The sequence below is a fragment of the Daucus carota genome, chromosome 4, assembly GCF_001625215.2.
Source record: "Daucus carota subsp. sativus chromosome 4, DH1 v3.0, whole genome shotgun sequence".
Lineage (NCBI taxonomy): Eukaryota > Viridiplantae > Streptophyta > Magnoliopsida > Apiales > Apiaceae > Daucus > Daucus carota.
Genome location: NC_030384.2, coordinates 39,549,115 through 39,571,876, shown reverse-complemented (window position 1 = coordinate 39,571,876; position 22,762 = coordinate 39,549,115). Strand labels below are relative to the sequence as shown.

At 35.0% G+C, this 22,762-nt stretch overlaps 1 protein-coding gene across 4 annotated transcripts; it reads left to right on the top strand.

The window, feature by feature from the left end:
* The first annotated feature begins 582 nt into the window (after positions 1–582).
* Positions 583–22,240, top strand: LOC108217623 (GPI ethanolamine phosphate transferase 2). 4 transcript variants are annotated; one of them, XM_017390464.2, is made up of 17 exons: positions 583–775; positions 921–1,014; positions 3,565–3,609; positions 3,717–3,884; positions 3,973–4,057; positions 4,155–4,261; positions 6,800–6,880; positions 12,442–12,494; positions 12,585–12,678; positions 14,288–14,425; positions 16,294–16,390; positions 18,080–18,302; positions 18,385–18,478; positions 18,627–19,610; positions 20,174–20,266; positions 20,356–20,639; positions 21,799–22,240. In XM_017390464.2, the coding sequence occupies exons 1-17, from the start codon at positions 651–653 to the stop codon at positions 21,911–21,913; spliced, it is 2,880 nt and encodes a 959-aa protein (XP_017245953.1). In that variant the 5' UTR covers positions 583–650; the 3' UTR covers positions 21,914–22,240. The 4 variants fall into 4 exon arrangements, with proteins under 4 accessions (XP_017245953.1, XP_063947453.1, XP_017245954.1 ...); XM_017390465.2 differs by lacking the exon at positions 583–775 and having other exon boundaries at positions 919–1,014; positions 3,713–3,884; XM_064091384.1 differs by lacking the exon at positions 583–775 and having other exon boundaries at positions 3,525–3,609.
* The last annotated feature ends 522 nt before the right edge of the window (positions 22,241–22,762 follow it).

Sequence of the window (22,762 nt, the reverse complement as noted above, 5' to 3'; positions counted from 1 at the left end):
TCAAAATTCTTTGGGTTCTTGTGCATCATTAACATGAGAAAACTCCATTAACAGATTTATTATAGAGTAAATTCAACCAAAGAAATAATTATTAAATTTAATTAACATGTACAGTAAAAGAATACGATACAGTAGAAATATGTTTTCTTTCCACATTGCATAATCAAATTTCATCTTTTCAACGAGAAGTTTATGATAATGATCCAGCGATCACAAACAAAATTCCATAGGATAAACAATTTTCTATAACCAAGATTATAATACTATCAAAATAATACTCCTTCCGTTTTTTAAATACCCGATTTTTAATTTTTTAACACATTTTAAAGTGGTTCGATCACATAATTTTATATTATTTTTAAATCTTTTTTTTTTATGAATAATAATATTAATATAATATCTTTATTCAGAAAAATAATATTTTTAATCATATAATCAAAACATTTTAATATATTAAGAATTAAGAACGGAGGGACGATGTACATGAATTTGTTTTTTATTTTCATTGCAACCCGGCGCCAAGGAAGAAAGAAAACACCGGTGGGCCCCTTTGTAAATTGACCTAAAATCTAAAACCCAAAAGCCTCAGTTTCAAGCTTGTCCCGACGCATTTGAAATACACAGGGACGCGCATTTTAGCAGAGAAAGCCATGTCTACACTAACATGCACCAAACTGACGCTGTTGACATTAGCAGCAGTGGTGATTCAGATCATCGGCCTCTCACTCTTCGTTCTAGGTTTCTTCCCCGTCAAACCTGCTCTATCCGGCGTCAGGTAATCACCAATTCAATTTATATAATGCCTGTGTATGTATTGTTAAGCTTAAGCCTCTCAAACATCTATGAATTAAAGTTGAATTAGCTACGAAATTGTAAATGTTTGTGTGTTTGTATAAATGACAATATGATAATTGTTTTAGTGGTCCAGAGAGTTTTACTTCTCCAGTTTGTCCTTCTGCTGAGGATCACAACTTTACGATACAATCTCCCGATGAGCTTAAATCGTTATATTTGGTTAGTACTTTACATCTTAATTTGAGTATTGTGTGATTGTTTCCGCGGCTGTTATTGTACTGTATGTCTCTTTGTTTGAGTAAATTATGTATTGCAAATGGAGGTGAAGAAAGGAACAATTGAATTACACAACATGATAATGATGTAGAACATATTGGTACTCTGGTCCCTATTTAAACTTTTTCTAATATGTAATTTGTAAATATGAGTGCGTGTCTTGGCATTGTTTCTTTCTTAAGAAAAAAAGAATTTAATCACACTGTAAATATAATTGAATTTGAATTATGGCAACTGCCTTGTATTTATACTTTTGGTTTGGATGTCCTTAGGTAATATGGAAGCGAATTATGGATACTCTTCTAGACTCTTTTATTCTATTGATTTCATTTATTTTTGGCTCTGGATACTAGGGAGTAGGGATGAGCATTTGGTCGGTTCGTCCAAAACCAAACCAAAACGTAAACCAAATTAGGGAATTTTTTTAACCGAACCGAACCAAATTGCATTTATTTTATAAACCAAATTAAACCGAACCGTAAAACTTTGGTTTATTTGGTTCGATTGTTAACTAAACCTAAATCAATCATAATTTTGAAATGGCCTTTTCTATTTACACAAAGCTACTTATCTGTTTCGCACCATGGCTAATACACTATCCTGTTTATGTTCCTTCACTTTAAGTGTGTTATATATTAACATAAAGAAGCAGTTAGGAGGAAACTAATGAGATAAAAAGATGAAGTTGTTCTTAAAGTTTGGGGTACTGAATTAAGACTAAAGAAGAAAAATAAAAATCAAAGAACTAAATAGGAATAAGATTTTATGCAAAACTAATCAATATTAAATAGGCAATTGGACCATTTAAGGATTTCTAAAAATTGAATAGAGGAGTCAACTTCAGTTATCTGCTGATTTGACTGGCGATGGCTCACGTGGTAGTGAGGAAGGGGTGGTGTGATGTGCAATCTAGATCAGGACTCAACTGCTCAGTTCTGTGTTTCATACTTAAGATACAACAATATTAATGATCAGGACTTGCACGGGTTAGTTACCACAATAACTCTCCCACCCTTATTGTCCATCGCCATCCTAAACATCCTCACTGACATGAAACCGACTATACCACAAACTGTATGCGATACCAGCAATATGAAATAAATAAATGGAAAATCACATAATGTTCGAATCACTAGGCTAGAAAGATTTGTATAGATCACAAAGCTATATGCTAGTCTCAAATCTAATACTCCTCTTAAAGTATCAACAACTCTTAAACTGAAGTAATATAACACGCTGATAGAGATTCATCCCATGACAAAAGTTGTTGATTACTCCCTCCGTTTCAATTTACATGTCCACTTTCAAGAAAATTTTTTGTTTCAAATTACTTGTCCACTTCAACTTTCAATGCAAAATCATATTTCCAAAGTGAATTCTACTCCACATATCTCTTATTTATATTTCCTAGATCAATCTCACTCCACATATTTTGATCATTTAATGCAATTAATTTGTTAACATCCACTTTTCTCAAACTGTGTGAATTTTTAAAGTGGACATCTAATTTGAAACGGAGGGAGTATCATTCTTTCATTCACTTGTACCTCTAATATTCTAATGTTTGTAGAGGAGATTTGAACATTTGACACATTGTATTTGACTTTAAGAAATATTACTAAAATTAGCCAAATTTATCAAATTAAATCACATAATTTCTAAAATTATGTCTAATATTAAACTTATGAACTTAATTATATTAATCACATATTCTTTAAATTAACACAAAAATTAGCAAGTCAGATTAAATTATACAAATTTTGAATTATAAAATAAATTCAGCATTTTTATCTTATTAATGAAATTAATAACATTCTTTCGATTTGTCATCGAATTAATTTTTGAAAAATTCGAATTTAATCCATAAATTTTGCTTAGAATACCTTATTTATGATTATTAATCCTATAACCGGTTTCCGAAAATTACAAACCTTAAAACCCTTAATTTTATGATTACTAACTATGAAAGAAATTAACACCTTACATAGTCGAAAGTCATATACATACGGACATCAATTTAAACACCAGTTAAAAAGAATTACATAAGAAACATGATATCAAGCAGTTCACATATATACATACATTCGTAAATAAAATACCTTCACCAGTTTGTAGCGAAACATACGAATTACATCTAATTGTGTGGTAAGAAAAAGGTGGGATCTCCTTCAAAATTGCCTCTACACTATTCTAATTGCTATTATCATTTATCAGATGATTTATCGATGTTATGTGAGATGAACTTGCTGCAAAGTGTTTAATCCAACTGACCTGACCCACGATGAGCTTTGCTTTTAATGTGTGGCCAGCTTAAACACTGTATACTATTTACCTGGTCGCTAGCATACATTGCTAGGGACCAGGACTCATTTTAATATTATATGACATTTACCTGTGAGTATAAATAAGAATATAGCATTCATTATTTATTTATTTATTATTTTGGATCACAGTTCTGGGCACTGAACTTGAGAGTGATTACTAATAATGCAGGAACTTTCCAACATTTCACCCTCATATGATCGATTAATACTGATGGTATGTACTTTGCAAACATTAGTTTCAAAGATAACCACCGTGTTTGTATTAACTCCTACTTATTTATAAAGAGTTATACTTTACTTTATTGCGCTTGTGTCAGTTAGGTTGTTGATGGTCTTCCAGCAGAATTTGTTCTTGGTAGGGATGATAGGCCTGCACCAGAAATTTTCAGAAAATCTATGCCATATACCCAGTCACTCTTAGACAGGGGAGTGGCAACTGGGTATCATGCAAAGGCTGCTCCCCCAACTGTTACAATGCCTCGTTTGAAGGTTCGAAAGTGCTCATGTACCAAAGATGTAACTTTTCCGATCAGTATTGCACTTGGTTCCTTACTGTCATGTCTTTTTGATCAAGCAGGCTATGGTGTCTGGATCAGTTGGTGGATTTTTGGATGTTGCTCTTAACTTTAATACCCAAGAACTTCTGGATGACAATCTTATTGGTTAGTTAACACCACAGGTTCCACTTTTACATAATAAAGTAGAATTTCTCCGTATTTACTTTCACATATATTACTTCCTCACTAAATTCTGTTGCAGGACAGTTTTTCAAAATTGGTTGGAAAATGGTGATGCTCGGCGATGAAACATGGCTCAAGTTATTTCCAAGATCATTCACCAGGCATGATGGAGTTCATAGTTTTTTTGTAAGTTTTCAAAGCTATATTTTCGTTGTAAATGTTGTTTACCTATTAATACACTCAAAAAGCTTGACTACTGAATATTGGAATGAAAAACATATGGGTAACACTTGCTTGAAAAGAAGCAAGCGATTTGATTTCCCCTCTTGAGAAGTTAGGTGATGCCTTTATTATATCCTACTCCCTCCGTCCCGGTCATTTCTATACAGTTTCCTCTTTGGGACGTCCCATCATTTATATACATTCCTAAAATAGCAATTTTTAATAATGTAAAACACTATTACACCAACTACTTTCTTCCACTATCTTCATTTTATAATAATATAAACACTATTACACCCACTACTTTCCCCCACTATCACACATCTATAATTAAATACAAATGGGTCCCGCTACTTTACTCACTTTTCATCTAACTTTACTCATTTTTTTACACTTTTTCTTGGTCTCCGTGTCCACACCAAATGTATACAACCTATTGGGACGGAGGGAGTAATTCCTCCAACTGTAGCAATTTTTTTCTTTTGTGAAGTTGGTCAAATTAACAAATTTACAGATTTTTATTGCTAGTCCCAAGGATAGTTTTTGTACTAAGTTTTAGTTACTCTGAACTCTGATGAGTGAACTCCAGGAAGACCTATAGCTTCGCTTTGCGCATGGATTTTGCAAGTAGTATACATACATCATTATATTTATATCTTCAGTGGACCACAATGGCCACATGAGAAACCATTATTGACTCCCATACGGTCCGTAGAATCTGCCATGAGACTCATGACTGAGTTTAGTTTGTCTTACAATGGATATTATGATATTAATGGTTAGCAGAATATTGGTGCCAAAAGTCTTTATAAATATCAATTGAGAGGAAAGGAAAAGGACAAAGTAAAGGAAAGACACGTACGAGGAGGGAAGCATAAAACATATGCAGCCTTACTAATAAACAGATTGTTTTCATCGAAGACCCCCGACATACCATATTAGGAATGAAATCCATGATCTCTCAGGTTATTGATTGACCCTACTAGTAGGCTATATCGTAATTCTTAGAACAACAAAAAAATAATCTAAACAATTGAGGATGGGAGGGTTTTAACCTGAGCCTCTCCTCAAACGTACTCTTTTGAAACTTAGATCATATTATTTTTCAACACTCGTATAAGCAGCTAGCTACTAACAGGATCCACAATGTGTTTAAGACAATTTCAGTTCATTCCACGTTATTTTATTTTGATTTATTATCATACTCAAAAACACCTGATCTTTACCGCGCCATGTGAATTAGTAAGTATCAAACCATATTGTAGAAGGGTAATGTTAGTATTGAGTATATTACATCTGCTCCCTTTTCCTGAGTGCTAATTCGGGAGAAGATTGGAATCTTCTATTTCATAACCCGTTCTAGTTTATTCGAAGAGAGAAGTGGAAAGAAGGGAGGTGAACTTTCACCCCATTTTCTCTTTACAATCTTTAGTTCAATTTCGGGAAATGACAAAATGAAAATCACACTAATTAATAAAGATTATAAATCACTTACTCTATTTTCCTTTTCGTGCGGTTCTTATCATCGTTTTTCATCTAATTCCAATTGTGAGAAACATGGTGTTCAATATAATGTGTAGTATCATGTTAAGGATTTACCAATTATGTATAAATTACGTATAAGTTATTATACAAGTATTATATTAATTCATATGTATTCCTTTACTCACTGGTCTTGTCTTCCCCCCTTATTATTCTTTATACTTATGGCACCTTTTAAATTGAACATTCCTTCTTGTGACCTGCACAATGATATCTTCATACTTATGGCACCTTTTAAATTGGATGTTCCCTCAAGCGACCAGCCAATGAGGATAAGAAAATAGATCAGGAAGAACCACATAACCTCCTTAAATTCTTGTGCAAACTAAAATAATAAGCAACATACTCTAGGAAACTCTATTATGGTCCGACTATGGTTTGTTCTGACAGGACTATTTCAAAGTTTCTTCCTTTGATATTAGGACATGGCATTAAACTGGTATTTTATGGGTATAAACATCTACATGAATGCTATTGTAGTTAAAGTGGGCCGAACTCCATTGTACTAAAGATCTTTGCATCCTAGCCGAAGGAAATGATGTGACTATGGCGTATTTTTTGGTGATGATATGACACCATAAAAGTTGTGTAGGTTTTTAAGACTTATTCATCGATCAGCTTTGACAATCCTCTGAATTTGAATTTGGATACTAGTTATTTTGTTGTATTGTTATATTCAAACACTCCCCTTGATGCGAAAATTCATTTTTGGACCGAGACTAAATCACGCCCATCTTTGGGGCATAACTTTGTCTTCGTGTCTATAATAAATTATGAAAAATTAGGGATGTTAGGGAGTCGAACTCGAGTCTACCGCAAGTCATGTTAAGTGAACCGTTCTTTAAAAACCTGAAGGTGGTAGAGAAAGACTTTTTACCATGATCATTATATTCTAACATTACATTACCTTGATGAATATATATAACAAATAAATGACATGTATATGTGATATTTGCGTAGGTGAAAGACACTGTTCAAGTGGATCACAATGTTTCCCGACATTTGGATGCTGAACTTCTTATGATTGACTGGAAGCTTTTGGTATTTAACCCTTTTCATTTTCTCAATTTTTTGTGGTGTAGTTATGTTTACATCTTTGTTATATCGGAAATTCTTATTGGTATCCTTGTGGCTTTGACTTTTTCTGATGATACGAATTACATTCGTATTGGCTTTTATGAGAGGTATCAATGCTACCATTGAGAATAATCTCATCGCATGTCAATAGTAGAGAAAAAGTTGTGAAAAAACCCGATTATGGTTAAGACAATGAAGATACGACAATTGATTCAAATGAACTTTTTTCTCGATTTTTATTTTCAAATATTTAGTAATAGTAAATAGTTTACTTGTTTTGTGGTTTAGCTAAAACTTGGAGTAAAAGTCTATCGGATTTAAAAGTTTAGGTGTATCATGAGTAAGTCAAAAATATAAAATGGTAACACTAAGAAAAGTCAATTACACAATGGTAACATTTACAATAACCCTTATTTTTTCCCCGGCAATATGATGTGTTACATGTTTTGAGCGACTATTTACATTCTTTTTTAAACAAGTCCGGATTAACTTTTTTTTATAGTATTTTGTTCCTTTGTTGGAAGTCAATAAATCAAACCTTATATTATAGAGATACTATCACAATGTCATAATTATCTCTAGTATCCTATTTTAAGCCTATCATTGTAGCTAACTACCACAACTATATTACAGGGTTGAGGTAAGGCTAAGTGTCTTCATGACCTTGTATCATTTTATGCAAAACCCATAGTCCTCTTATCGACTTGTTCCCATCTCCCTTCTTTTCATTTGATATTATTAAGCCTTAAATTTAGATAACACAATTTAGAATTTAGATGACACACATGTATAGGAGGATGTAGCTCTTGTCAAGCTCCATCTCATCTCCCGCAAGTATAGTATTCATCTACTATAAGTATAGTGCATGAAGCATACATGAGGGGTTATGTAATGCTTGATAGGATTAATGTCATTATGATAAATTATATCTTAGAAAATCTTTTTGTTCTCAACTTTCTTCTCACTAAAATTTTAGAATTATTTTCCGACTCAAGTTATTTTCTTAAATAGAAATTCGTCCGAGAAGAAACAATCACTTGAGTTGTGAGTGAGCATGTCTAGCCTCCCGTTGAGTGCTTGCTTAAGACATAATAGAAAGGATTTCTAGACTATTGTTTGGGTTTAATAAAGTGATTAAAAAAAGTCTAGACTACTATTTGTGCGTAAATAAAGGGATACTAACTAGGCAGTGTAATTGATTTTACTAAATCAATTAGAATATATTGAGATATGGTATAATTAGTTAGTATGAAATCTAGGAGAATAAATTGACATACATACATACATACATACATACATACATACATACATACATACATACATACATATATATATATATATATATATATATATATATATATATATATATATCATATTCGTGTAAAATGACAGGATATATGGTTAAGAGATGATTGTGTAAGATGGAAGGCATATTCAGTTTTATATTGAGCTATTCTGGCCGTAGGGCGAGTACCAGGTTGGATATATATCCTTGTGATTTTTTGTATTTTGCGTCTATTATTTCATCTGTTGTGTATATAGTTGCTCATATGCATTAAGGTTTTTTTTAATTTGGTACGAGAGCATGTCACGATAAACATAAAAATGTATACACGAATGGAGTTGATGGAAAGTGAATTGAACACATTGGAGGAAGACATTAACGTTTTCTTGTAGTGGAACACATGATTGCAACCTTGGTTAATCAAGTTTAGCAAATGCGGCATGCACAAGTGAAAGTCATTAAAGAATTAGTGCGTGGTTACAAGGCTATAAGAGAAAATGGGTTAATTTAAAAGAACCAACATCATTAGCCTTGGGAAGTAACACCAATGGTCGAGAAAAAAACATGAAAAATGATTGGGGAGACCTTATCTTAGGGCTCAAAAAGTTGAATTTGCCAATGAAATCATTGATAGTGAAGATCCATATTCATGGACTTATTGGGAAGACATATTTGAATATGAAGCAGCTAATGTTACGCTCTTAATTGGTTTAGAGGGGAAGATAAGCTTACGAAGATAACATGTGACAACCTGGGTCAAATCCTGAGTCTTTTCCGAAAATCGGGTCAAGTCCCGAATGCCGAATCCGAAAATATGCCTAGATATACTAGCCCAACTGCAACAACTTGGGTAATTCACAAGCTCACCACAGGCCCCTAAAAGATCATGATTTGTTGGTGCAATTGGTAGTACTACTTATGCTTATAAACTAACGGGTTGTCTATCCTGTGCCCGAGGGCACAGGCTAAGCTCCATTAAATAACCTCTTTTTGTGCAACTAGTACTCTCTCTCCTTCTTTTCACGTGAAACAATATTTCATTAATTAATGTTTTATTGATAGCCGTGTTTTCTTCTTTAACTACATACTTTACTCTTTTTACATATTATATTCAAAAAAATATTATTTATAAATTATATACAAGTTAAAATTTATTTAAACACTAACTTTATATTTACTTTTGATTTATCTTTCAAAATTTTATATTTATAATAAAATATTGTTTTATTTTAAAAAATGACAACATAAAACAAATTTTTTTATCAAATTTTATATGACAACTTTTAATTAATACATTAATTAATGAAATAATGTTTCATGTGAAAAGGAGAGAGAGAGAGAGAGTACTAGTTGCAGAAAAAGAGGTTATTTAATGTAGCTTAACATGTGCCCCGAGGGCATAGGATAGACAACCTGATAAACTAAACTAAAGTCTTCACACTTCTCGATGTGGGACTGGGGCGTTACAAACTCCCTCCGGAACCTTGATTAATTAAGCTTTCGAGAGTAGGCTCTGAATACCATATGTGACAACCCGGGTCAAATACCGAGTCTTTTCTGAAAATCGGGTCAAGTCCCGAAAATTACCCGAAAATTAGCCTAAATATACTGGCCCAACTGCAACAACTTGGGTAATTCACAAGCCCACCATAGGCCCCCAAAAGATCATGATTTGTTGGTGCAATTGGAGTAGTACTTATGCTTATAAACTAAATTAAAGTCTCCACACTTCTCGATGTGGGATTGGGGTGTTACATAACAAGCTAGGAAGGTCTTGTTATTGAGAAGGTTTCATAACAATCATAAAAAAGGCTTTATATATGATCAATTTATTGGTCTGAAACAAATGACTATTGTGAAATAAAACAAGAAGCAATTCGAGCCCTCTTTGGAGCAAATTTGGAAGCTATTTTGGATTCAACATCTGTGGAAGGGCTGAAAGTTTAAATCTAATATTAGATGAGGAGGGGTACTAAAGCCTAATGAATTGAAAAAGACCATGGACCTGGCCGAAAAAGTCGAGGGGAAGATATTTTTTACATAGGATATGATGGAGTTTAATTAAGAATAATGTACTGATTCCTAATTACCATCTTGGGGATGTTCATAAAACCAATGAATGTCGAGCTATTGCAAGAGAGTTCCGTGGTTGTTATAGATGTTTGATAGATGCTGAACTACAAGCCAAACATGTGAAGGGATTATGTTATCGTTGTGAAGAAAAGTACTATATCGGCCGTTGCTATGAGAATCTGGAGTTGCAAGTATTAGTGAGGCAATACGGAGAGCTAGAAGATAACTGAAGTTGAAAAAACAAAAATTGAGGCCCATATGTACAATTTGAAGCACAAACGATAGCAGGTACCAACCTCTGGCATTGAACCACTTACAATCCACAACTGGATGTGGCATATCTGAAGTGGTCAATTGCTATATGGAGACTTATCTCAGGTTTCTGCTTAAATTCAGCCCCATAAATGGGGAACATGGATTTCGCAGTTCTTTGGGTTGTACTCCGTTCAAGGTTCTCTATGGTCGAGACCCCCCCTCACTTGGTTTGTTACACAGAAAGGTCAATGTAGTACTTGAGGTAGAATCTTAGCGAGAAGAATGAGACGCATTCCTTTACTTAAAGATGAACCTTCTTTGTGCACAACAAAAGATGATACACATAGCTGATACAAATTGAAGAGACGTTGAAGATTTAGTAGGAAATGAAGTGTTTGTGAAGATATAGCTGGATGCAAGAACGAGAAGCTAGCTGCCCATTATTATTGTCCATTTGAAGATTCACAATGCAGGGGTCTAGTGGCTATAAACTGAGCCTCCTACATCAGTGCACCCAGTCTTTCGTATTTCTCAGCTGAAGCAAGCCAAAGAACAGCTCATTCCTCTTCCACTTTTCCACAACAATTAACAGCTGATTTGGAATTAACAAAAAAAAAAAAATGGTTGAGCCAGCTGCAGTTTAGAATGTAAGGCATGGAAGATTGCAAAATTCTCAGAGTTGCTGATAGAATGGATGAACCTCCCCTCTTGTGAAGCCACTCAGGAGAAGTTTGATGAGATCTGAAATCAGTTTCCTGATCTTCACCTTGTCCTCAAGGTGAAGGTTCTGCGATGGGGTAATGACAGAGCCCCAGTCAGATGCACCTATTCCAAACGCAATAAAAGGAATGCCTAGACTACTATTTGGGTTTGATAAAGGGGTATCTAGGCTGCCTATAATTTTTCTAAAACCTGACAATTTTTTTTTTTTACTGAATCAATCAAATATATTGAGATTTGCTATAGTTACTTAGTATGAAATTTGGGAGAATAAATTGATATGTCATATTTGGCAACTATAGAATATGACAGAATATATTGTCGAAGGATGGTGTGCGAGAAGGCAGGCAGAATTTGGTTTTATTGAGCTACTCTGGCTCTAGGGAGAGTACGAGGTCTCTCGAATACCTGGATATTTATCCTTATGATATTTTTATCAATTAAAGTACACACGTCTTATATATTTTGATATGCTGATATATATATTGAGGGTTCTATCAGATTCCCACTTCATTCTGTTCCCCTACTTGATAGTAGATATGTGGGGTAAGGGTTTTATATTCTTCTGAGATGGATGATCATATGTGGGGTTTTATAAATCAGAAATGTTTTGGAAAGTATCTGTACAGTAGCTGTAATATTCGTTTCCCGGTTTACTGATTTTGTTTCCTAATTCTTAGGGATCAGAATTAACTCAGAATTTATGCAGAATATTGGCAGACCGGTATATGCATATTTTAAGTCTTCATCTCCTCTCATACTGATATTTCTGTGATATCAGAGCCAGCCTCCCTATCTTAGTGTTTGTTGCCCATTTTTACATCTTGTTTAGCAACAGGAAAACATGTCTAGAATTTCTGAAAGTATCAATAACATTCCTGTTGTACCGCAGCCCCTTGTCAAACCCCAGCCACTGAATACCCACTCTGAATGCGATCCTTTCCAGATTACTTCCATATGGTTAAATGGGTGATTTTCTTGAGATTCTTGCACTTGATGAGGATGTATGTGCGTGGGAGAGGGAAGTTGGGTTATTTGTCCTGGGACATCAAGGCGCCAGTGACACCGATCTTAAATATGCTGTTTGGGGTGACAAAGATGATGTTTCCATGTTTGCTACACTAGTGATTACTAATGTCTCTAGTAGAAAAATGTTGTGCTAACCTTGATAGTTCTCAATTCATTGTTTCAGATTCTGCACTATCTTGGTTTAGATCACGTTGGACATACTGGCGGGCGCAATAGGTAAGTTCCCCAAGTTTTCTGTCAGATGTGATCTGTAGAAAGTATTATTCATTTATTCATCATTCATCCAATTTGTTGTGTCTATTTTAGTGTTCTAATGGGGCCAAAACTTGAAGAGATGGATGAAGTTATTAAGAAAATACACAGGAGCATGGTTCAAAATAAACATGGACGAACACTTTTGGTTTGTGCTGCTTTGCCTTGGTGATCTGGTATTATGGGCTAATGCATCATTTATATATATGTCTCTTGTTTTGAGTGTAACTTACGTCGGCTAAGATCTAAATATCTAATATACCAAAATTGAGCTAACAATATACAGATCATTTATTTTAAATATTCAAATGGCACTACTTTCCTATTTAAATGTTCTTATGGACAAATCTTGGGTCAAATTGACCCGACTCCGGCTTCAACTTTACAATTATTATAATAATTTTTTTTTTATAGATATTTCAGGTGCAAACTTGGTCAATATGACTAAATTATTGTTTAGAGGGAGTGAGGGACATTTAAATGGGAACAGATGGAGTATCAACCCTGAGATAATTAAGGAGTCGTAGGTCCTGTTACACGATAACAAAATGACTGCTGTTCTATCTTAATTTAACTTGACTTCAGCGCCAATGTCAAACTTCCCTGTACTAGTCCCCAGTGGAGAACTTGAAAGGTGAAATAATGTGATACAATGGCCAACTGGTTGAAACTGGAGATTATTGAGGTTTCTCTTATAAATTTAGGATATCAACAAAGTGTTAAAGCAAATTTGCGAATTAAGAATTCAGGATATCCAGAGACTGATATGAAGCAAGATCTGATTCAAAATCTTCAGCTATTGCACCGGGATATGCCACAAAATCAGCATAGCCACACGATATAACTAGTCAAAATTACTAAATGTGGAGGGCTATTTCAACATCCCCAAGACTTTAAACATATATCCCAATTCCCCAAGTAACCTATGCTTTAAATTTCATGTCCCTTGGTACATCCACAGAGAAAGGAGCTACCATCGAGATACATTGATTATAAAATCTGTATAAAAAGTCTCTGTTTTATTTTGTTTTTAAAAAGTTTCCTAGTTTAAAAAATGACAAATTTTTTGAATACTAATAAACCTGGAATAATGTAACATATCAGACTGAATAGGATTTGAAGCGCTGTCACGAGCATTCACATCAATTTCAGCAGGCAGGAAGGGCTCGGAAGCTACCGTTCTAGAATGCAAGCAAGCTAGCTTGCTTACTCTCCTAGTAGCGATTTCTTGTGCCAACACTTCTAAGAGCCCGTTAAAGCCTGCCTATCACATTTCACTAGCAAAATTAAACAGGATAGCTGATAAGTATGTCAAACTTTTCGTAACTAAAGATACTAATGAATCAGTATTTTTCTACATTTTTTTAATTTAGATATTGCCATTGGAAACAGTAATATCTCTCAATTATAATATAGTTGTGCTTTGTACTTTTTAAATCTTACATTAAGATAATAGACAAAATTACTTCTTCGAAAATTCAGTGGGTATTACGGGATAAAATGTGCACATACAAAATTAAGGGACTTTGCTTCACAAGAACCGATATGTTTTTCTAGGATGATTGGCAGTCAGGTAGCTGCGTTGGATATTAAAAACTTAGTACTCATTGTTACAGTCGTAATTATATCTTATACCATGTTATTGTGGTTATATATGAGTCCAGCTTGTAGATCTACTAGAACTCAAGAAGTTGGCCCCTATTTAGGATTATAGACTTAATTTTTATTATACTTTTTAACATGTACTTCATATGTAGATGTTGGTCAGTGATCATGGCATGACAGAAAATGGTAACCATGGCGGCGCTTCGTACGAGGAAGCTGATGCTTTGATGCTACTTATTGGTCTGAGAGACTATGATCGTCGACCATCCACCCATAAGACCGTGAATCAGGTTTGCACAAATTAATGTTTTTTCAAGGTACATAGTTTTCCTACTCAAGGATCTTGATAGAAGCTATTGCAGATCCAGCAAAAATGTACAGCTCATGCTTTATTCATATACGAGTTCTATTGCTTGTAACCAAATTTTGGTTTCAGAAGAAAAAGTTTCTAGGAAATGTATACAGTAGAGCAAAAGGGGAGTTCACACTTATTTAATTTTACATCTTATAAGAGAGAGTAATAAGCCTGCAGCTAGATCTATCAGAATAGGAAAACATCGTATTGAATTATGTTTGTTTACCAAGCTGCCAAAACCTGGAAGGTGTTTTATATGAATGTTGCATAACATGCTTGGGTTGCATTCGTGGCTGTCATGTCGGTCGACTAGTAGCTACTAGTCGATTAAGCGATGACTAGCTGAATTTCGATATTTGGGTCGCCTGGTGGCTGGTCGACTAAGCGGTCAACTAGTCGACTAAGCGAGCTGCAGTTTTAAATTCTGCATTTTTCTGTTCTGCATTTCTGCAGATATCTGCTCTGTTTTTCTGCGATCTGCATTGTGCACAATTAATTCTGCATAATTCTGTATGTATTATTTCTGCATAATTTTGTTGCTGCACTGCACTACCAGTACCATACTTTATCACCAACATCACAGTATCACACAATTGCTATTACATATTTTACATGATCACCAGTACTTTCTTTTGTTATTTGTCAACTCTTTCCGCTTTTCCTCATTCTCTTAATGTGTTTTGGTCCTTAATTCCTTCGATCTGAAATAAAATATTTTGGAAGGTGTTAGAACTTTTAGAAACCTACATTACATGATGTATATATATTATATTTAATTTAATATAATATATTATATTTTTATGATTTTATCGACTAGTCGACCAGCCGGAGGTCCATCGACTCGCTTCGACTTACCGACGTGACAACCATGGTTGCATTATGTATCAATGGATCGATAATTTTATATATCTTGTTCTGCAGCCTGTTGAATTCATAACAAGTACAGGACATCATAATTTCAAATTCCATTTATAGTCGTATAGATAAGTAATTATTTAATATGAATATATGATAATATTATGCGAATTTTTCAAAATATTAACCCTGTGTATGAAAACAACTTCACCACTTTAGCTATATTTTCTAAAGGAAGTTGAACCATCATACCAAACAGTATACTTGAACACTCATATAGTTTTACCTACAATATATTATTTAGCATAGAATATTGGACCTTGATCAGCTTAAATCCTCTTGTGTTGCACATGTATTTGGAGACACATAAAAGAGAGTTAACTGCCTCTTCAATGTTTGAGGAAAGGTGAGATTGCACATTGAAACACTACTTATTATATACCCGGGACATTTTTGCGATTAGAAGAAACAAAATATCCTTAGGACTTGATCTGTTTTTAAAGTTAAAACGTGATAGTCATATATTCAGCTTCAGCCTTATGAGTTTGTTTAAAAACATTTTGCTTGAGAATGTGACTTTTATATTGTGGGATTTGTTGGACCTACTTTCACTATCAACAATGTCTCTTTAATTGTATGAGGAAAGATGAGAATGCATTGTGAGACACCTCTCATTATATGTAATGACACTATATTTTTCGATTATAAGAAACAAAGATTCTTAATCTCTCGCTAAAAACAAGATATTAATATATTCAGCTGGACGATGTGCTTATATATTGTGGTGTTTGTTGGAGCTGCTATAAAATGAATGATTGGAGAGCAACATCCTTTTTGCGGTGCTTTTAGCTCCTATTGTTTTTCTAGTGTATATCCTCTGGAAAAACAAGTTCTTCTAATTTTTCATTACAGATCTTCGTACATCACGGATATTATTTTGGTATACAGGTTGACATTACGCCGACATTGGCTCTTCTTTTTGGTGTCCCAATACCAATAAATAGTGCTGGAATCCTAATTGCTGACACATTAAAATCTCTAGAAGGTTTGTTTTTGGTTTCTTCTGTGTTTAATTCTAATCATAATGTGCTATAATTAAATGAAGCTGTTCCGCGAGGCTTTTTGGTTGTAATAGAATGAGGGAGGATTATGTTTCTTTTAGGTTCTGTAGTTGACATGCATAATACCTGGAGTCATTCTGTTCCACAAATTTAAACTAATTCTTTCCAGCCAGTTTACAAATTGATGCTCATTCCTTTCTTACATGCCTGTATGTTTACAAATTATATTATAAAATGTTGCCCTTCCTTTGTCTTTTCTTATATCTCAGTCTATTCCTTAGCTTTCTTCACATTTCATTTTGTTCCACTCCATTCAACTTAAAACCAGGCACGACCAATGTCAAGAATTAAATTATAAGAAATCAAAACATGAAGACCTTTTTCAATTTAAATATGCTTCCTGAAGCTCAAAAATATTGATAGCTGAGATTACGATAGATAGTTGGCCATCAGCTCTTCAGGCTTTAAACAATTCTACGGCGATAGTTTGTATGTGTCTTAGACTGAGTTTTGTTAGGAGTTGTCCCACCTCGGTTGTGGGAGGGGCAGAAAGCTAGAATATAAGCCAGCCCGAACAACTCCAATAGTACGAGGCTTTTTGGTAGGTGCCCAAAAACAAAGCCGTGCAGGCTCGGCCCATAATGGACAATATCATATTATTGTGGAGTTAGGCTCGCCTAGCTGGCCCAACAAGTGGTATCAGGTTGGAATGATCCGTAAAATGGGCTTAAGGATAAGGCGGGGGATCCCGTCTCGCCTAGCTGACCCAACAAGTGGCATCAGGTTGGAATGATCCGTAAAATGGGCTTAAGGATAAGGCAGGGGATCCCGTCTCGCCTAGCTGGCCCAACAAGTGGCATCAGGTCGGAATGATTTGTAAAATGGGCTTAAGGATAAGGCAGGTGGGCCTAGGGGGAACGGACTTCTAGTATGGGATCCCGCCTCGCCTAGCTGGCCCAACAAGTGGTATCAGGTTGGAATGATCCGTAAAATGGGCTTAAGGATAAGGCAGGGGATCCCGTCTCGCCTAGCTGGCCCAACAAGTGGTATCAGGTTGGAATGATCCGTAAAATGGGTTTAAGGGTAAGGCAGGTGGGCCTTTCAACTTGGGCCTAGGGGGAGCCAGATGTCCAGACGGACTTCCAGTATGGGTTTAAGGGGGATCCCGCCTCGCCTAGGTGGCCCAACAAGTGGTCTTAGATCGGAATGATCTGTAAAACGGGCTTAAGGATAAGGCAGGTGGGCCTTCCAGTTTGGGCCTAGGGGGAGCCCGATGTCCAGAGCATAGGTTGGAATGATCCGTAAAATGGGCTTAAGGATAAGGCAGGTGGGCCTTCTAGATTGGGCCTAGGGGGAGCCCGATGTCCAGAGTAGTATTCTTTTGTCCTTTCTCTACTATATTTCTCAAAATAATGGGGGGTTGGAGGTATTAGTTTTACTATCTGCCACTGCTTTCAAGAATATTGCTGCTTTTTTTTTTTTTTTTTTCCAATTTGGAAAAAGATTTTTTTGTTTATATAAATAATAAGAAACTAAGCAAACACTTTATTTGATATTTTACTTGCTTCAGTCCTAATAATCTGTCTCTTATACTGTACTAGCATTCAGAATATTTAAAGAACATTTCTCTAGAATACTGCATGTACTTACTATTGCTGTGCTTTATTGTACAGCTGCGCAACAACTAAGAGCACTGGAACTAAATACATGGCAGCTATTCAGGCTACTACAAGCACAGTTACCTGATTTATCATGTAGCAGCTCATGTGGTGTTGATAAGGATGGCCCTGGTAATGACATTGGTGAATGTGATGGCAACACAGAGGAGATTTTTTGTTGCTTATACATAAAAGCTGCAGATCTTCACAAGGCCTGGAAATCTTGTCAAGTTTTGGGGTGATTTATTAATTCTTTTCTGAAGGAGACAAGTTTGTCTCGACAAATTGCTGAATTCTCTGTTGCCTTGACAATTTAACAGGTCTAATAAAGTTGAGGACTATAGAAGCACAGTCTTGGCATATAATGATTTCTTAAGAACCGCAAGTGAGTGGTTATCACGTAGAGCAACCAATGTAAGTCCTTCTCCACAATAATGAAGACTGGACATCTCATACTGAAATACAGATAAATGCAGACATTTCTATATACTTCTTGAAAGTTACTGGTACAAGTCCAGATTCAATATTTATTGTAAAACTTACTAAATTGTAAATCTTGCAGAAACCTGTTGGACTGCTTGCTTTCGGGTTGACGGGAATGATTTTATCATCTTTGATCCTGCTAAGCCTTCTTTACCAGCTAGAACAAGATGTTTGTATGATCAAAGAAGACCGAACATCTCACTTCAGTAGCAGGATGCACAAGTGGCATATGGATGAGATATTTGTGATGGCTATTGTTTGTTTCCTTGTGTTAAGTATGGGGTCTAGCTCTCTCATTGAAGAAGAGCAGTATATATGGCATTTCATGACATCCACACTTTATTTTTTATTGCTCAGAAAGGCAGTACAGTCTATCTCATCTGTAAACACACAAGATCAAGGCAATTTCATGGAAAGACAAATCAAGAGAAGATTTATCCAAATGTCCTCGATTATTTTTGTTCTTATATCTGGTAGGATTCTGAGAGGCTGGCATCAAGGCGGTGTTAACTGGACAAATTTTCCAGACATATCTAAGTGGCTTGAGAGTGAAGGAACAGCCTATATAAAACCAGTCCAGCTGGTTTCTTTGCTCCTACTAACCACCTCAGGCTTCTATGCTCTTTCATTTTTACGGCCAAGTAAACGGTTTGTCATAGTTGTTGGATTGTCCTTTTTGTTTCCAGCGATTTTAGTTCTCCAATATATAATTAATTACCAGAGCAGTGGGGTCCCAGCATCTAGCAATAATGCTACCCTATTGGTACAAATAATCTATGCAACCCTTGGTACTACTACATTTGGAATTGTAGTTGCAGTACCGTGGTTCATGCCTGTTCGAAATCCTAAGGGTTGCTCAAGCCATCATTATAATGTTCTTCATGTGGGCATTGCTGATTCTCTATATTTGATTGGTTTAGTATACATTATATGCTGGGGCCTACTTCAGCTGCTGCTACAGCAACCTATTAATTCGGCACCAATATTGTTGCTTCTTGTGCAAATCCTTGCAAGCATGTGCTCTTCTTCAAATAGTGACCCAGAACCTAAACAGTGGGTTGAGGTTAGTGATAGCCAATATATGTTCAATGTTTTCTTGTTGATATTGTTGCGAAGTCAGCACTAGGCGAAAAGATGATTCGAACTTATAGTGGAGTTCAGTAGAACTGTCTGTCAATGTTGTTTTCGTTATATATAGGCTTCTGATACACATACATACCAGGTGTATTCTTGTAGTGTATGCAGTCCACACTTTCAGTTGGAATGTAAGATAATAGCCGATTTTGTTTAAGCCATGAATCTTGCTTCCAACTTCCAAGCAATATATTAAAGTACCGAGCGAGAGAGTGGTAGTCGCCGAGTTGGTCTTCTGAATAAACTAACATTGTTAATGAATATGCCTACCCATTATCAATGCCTAGTGAAATGCGCAATACTTAATGTGTATTATTTTAGAGAAAAACCAGTTGTGTCACATTTGTGACATAAAATGGATTATTTATCCATGAAAAGCTTTGGAAAGCTTTATAAGCCTTTTCTGAAACATGAACTACTATGTTTTTGTACAACTGTAGTCAAAATTTAAAATAATTACAGTTACTAATTCTTCTTCTTATTTTTGCGCAGGTTGCTGTTGTATATTATTTGGGAATGGCAGGCCATTTTGCTCTTGGAAATACTAACACTATAGCTACAATAGATGTTGCTGGAGCTTACATGGTGCAATTTCCTTCCCCAATATACATTCTTATGACTAAATACTGCTATCACATTATCTTGAGTAATTTCATATGTATTCTTTTATATAGGGAGTCTCAAGCCATTCAACAGTACTTTCTGGCATCTTAATGTTCATGATCACCTATGCGGCTCCCATGTTAGCTCTTCTCAGCATGTTAATAAATCTCTCTCGTAGGAGCAAAATTTCCCTTGTGAATGCTCAAGATGTGGATCTCCATTTTTTGCTCAAGACAACTCTTGCCTATCCTTGTCTGGTTCCATTGGGCTTGAATTCAATTTTCTTGGTTGCATACACCACCATATTGCTACTAATGAGGAATCATTTGTTTGTGTGGAGTGTCTTTTCTCCCAAGTAAGTCCAACTGAACCGAGAATTGTGTTTATAGATGCATGTTGACTTCTAAGCTATTTGGTATGAGAGTATCCTTTGTAGAATGTTTTGTGTCAAACTTATAACTTTCTGTTCATTCTCTTACATAAGTGTCTAATGCATAATACCATAGATTTTGGCTAGCTGATCTTGGCATAATCTATGCGGAAACCCTATTCAAGGACCATCATCATTCATAGTGTCTGATTTGCATATGCTAAGACATCCTAGTGTTGTATTTAGTCTTGATCAATTATGACTTCCAGAATATATTCTTTAAATTTTTGCAATGTAAATATCAGATCAGTCGGTGTTTTTTGAAATCCACACAAGACACGGGATGAATTGTTGCGACTCCATCTGCATCATAATTTAGCACTAATCGAGCTGGTGCAAAAATATTTTGTTAACCCAACAACCTATAACGTCTATCTCATAAGTGGGGCCATGGCCTTACCTGTCTCATCCCTTTTAAGTAGTTAAGATTAGCTAGCAGATATATCACTATTCTCTAACAAAAGATATCTTCCCCATTTAGTCGGATACTTTTCCTGCCCTCTGAAAGTTAGAGGATGACAGGGTTTACCATAGCTGGAGCTCTTTGGTAAAGTTAATTGCTTACTGCTATATATATAGTAGACAAAAGTCACCTAAATGAAGTTCTGGGTTAGTTTATCTTTAAATCTTCAGGCTGATCAGGCAAAGAGAGGATTTGTGATAATCACTATTCCTGTTAATCAAATACCTAGGCCGCGTTCACTTGGATGGAATGGAATGAGGGGAGAATGGAATTGAATTTGTACTATAAACTTGGGGTGACTAGAGAAAATGTCTACAATTTTGATTCCTTTTATCATTCCATTCCAAACTAACTAAACTAGAAATCTAACCGTCATGTTTTAGAAGGAATGCTCATTCTACTTTTTCATCATGTTTCTATACAACCTTCATCAAAAAATATCTAGACTTGCTCATATTGGTCACTATTGTCTTATAATTTCTTATTTCTCCATAAAACTTTTTTATAATTTTTCATTCCATTTTCTCCCCCCTTCTATTCCATCCAAGTAAATGCAACCTTAGTATTTCATTATTAGTTCATTCGAGGCGCTGAATATGATATACCCGTGTACTCTTGCAGGTACATGTATGTTTGTGCAACAACAGCTTGCATCTATATAGGGGTATTGATTGTGGCTTCAACTGTGTTTTATACATACTCGACTCTTGGTTTACGGAAAATGTGGATAAGGTAGTAACTGTGCAAGCTAGGTCTTTTTGTGACGACAGATCAACTTTTAGTGTATTGATACTAAGTTATATACTCCTACTACTTTAGTTCAAAAGAAATTTGTGAAGTATCAACAAAGAAACGGGAAAGAAAAAAGAGCAAAAATGTGTTACTGCCCTCACAGCTTCTTGACTGTATTTTTTGTTGTAAAGTAGCTTAGACGTGTTTCTTAAAGGTAGGGGTGGTTCTTGTTTTTTTATATACAGCCCCAGCCAAAAGTGCTGAACTAGTATTGAGTTGTCTCATTCATTTCATTGTTGACAAGTAAAAAAGAAAAAACTGTTTTACAGTAGTCTGGTTCGGGTGATTTCGGAACAATATACCAGCACAATTAAAACAAGGAAAAAAACACTATCGTATTAATTCAGTTTATCGCTTCACATAATATTTATTATGATGTCGATTTTGTTGTGAGTTTTCTCCTGCAATAATTATAATTGACATGGAGTGATATGCTGAATTGTAGTTATCTACTGTATTCATGGTGATTTCCTTTAAAAATATATTACTGTGGCGTTTGTTTGAATAACCATCGCAGGATCAATTTCTTAATTCACGGTAGTTATAGAAATTATATTTTGTATGTATATTAAAATACGTGATGAGATGCGAGTATTATTTTATAAATAACTTAATAAAATTAAACTCTCAACTTTTTATATAATCTGGATTCGAACAACTACTTTAGAACGAATAAAATTGGAATTGTGAATCGTATGAATTTAAGAGTAATTTAAAAATAATGGTCAAAGCTAGTTAAAGAAAAAAGAATGGTCAAAGCTAAGGTATCAGAGCTAATGTATGAGTAAATATT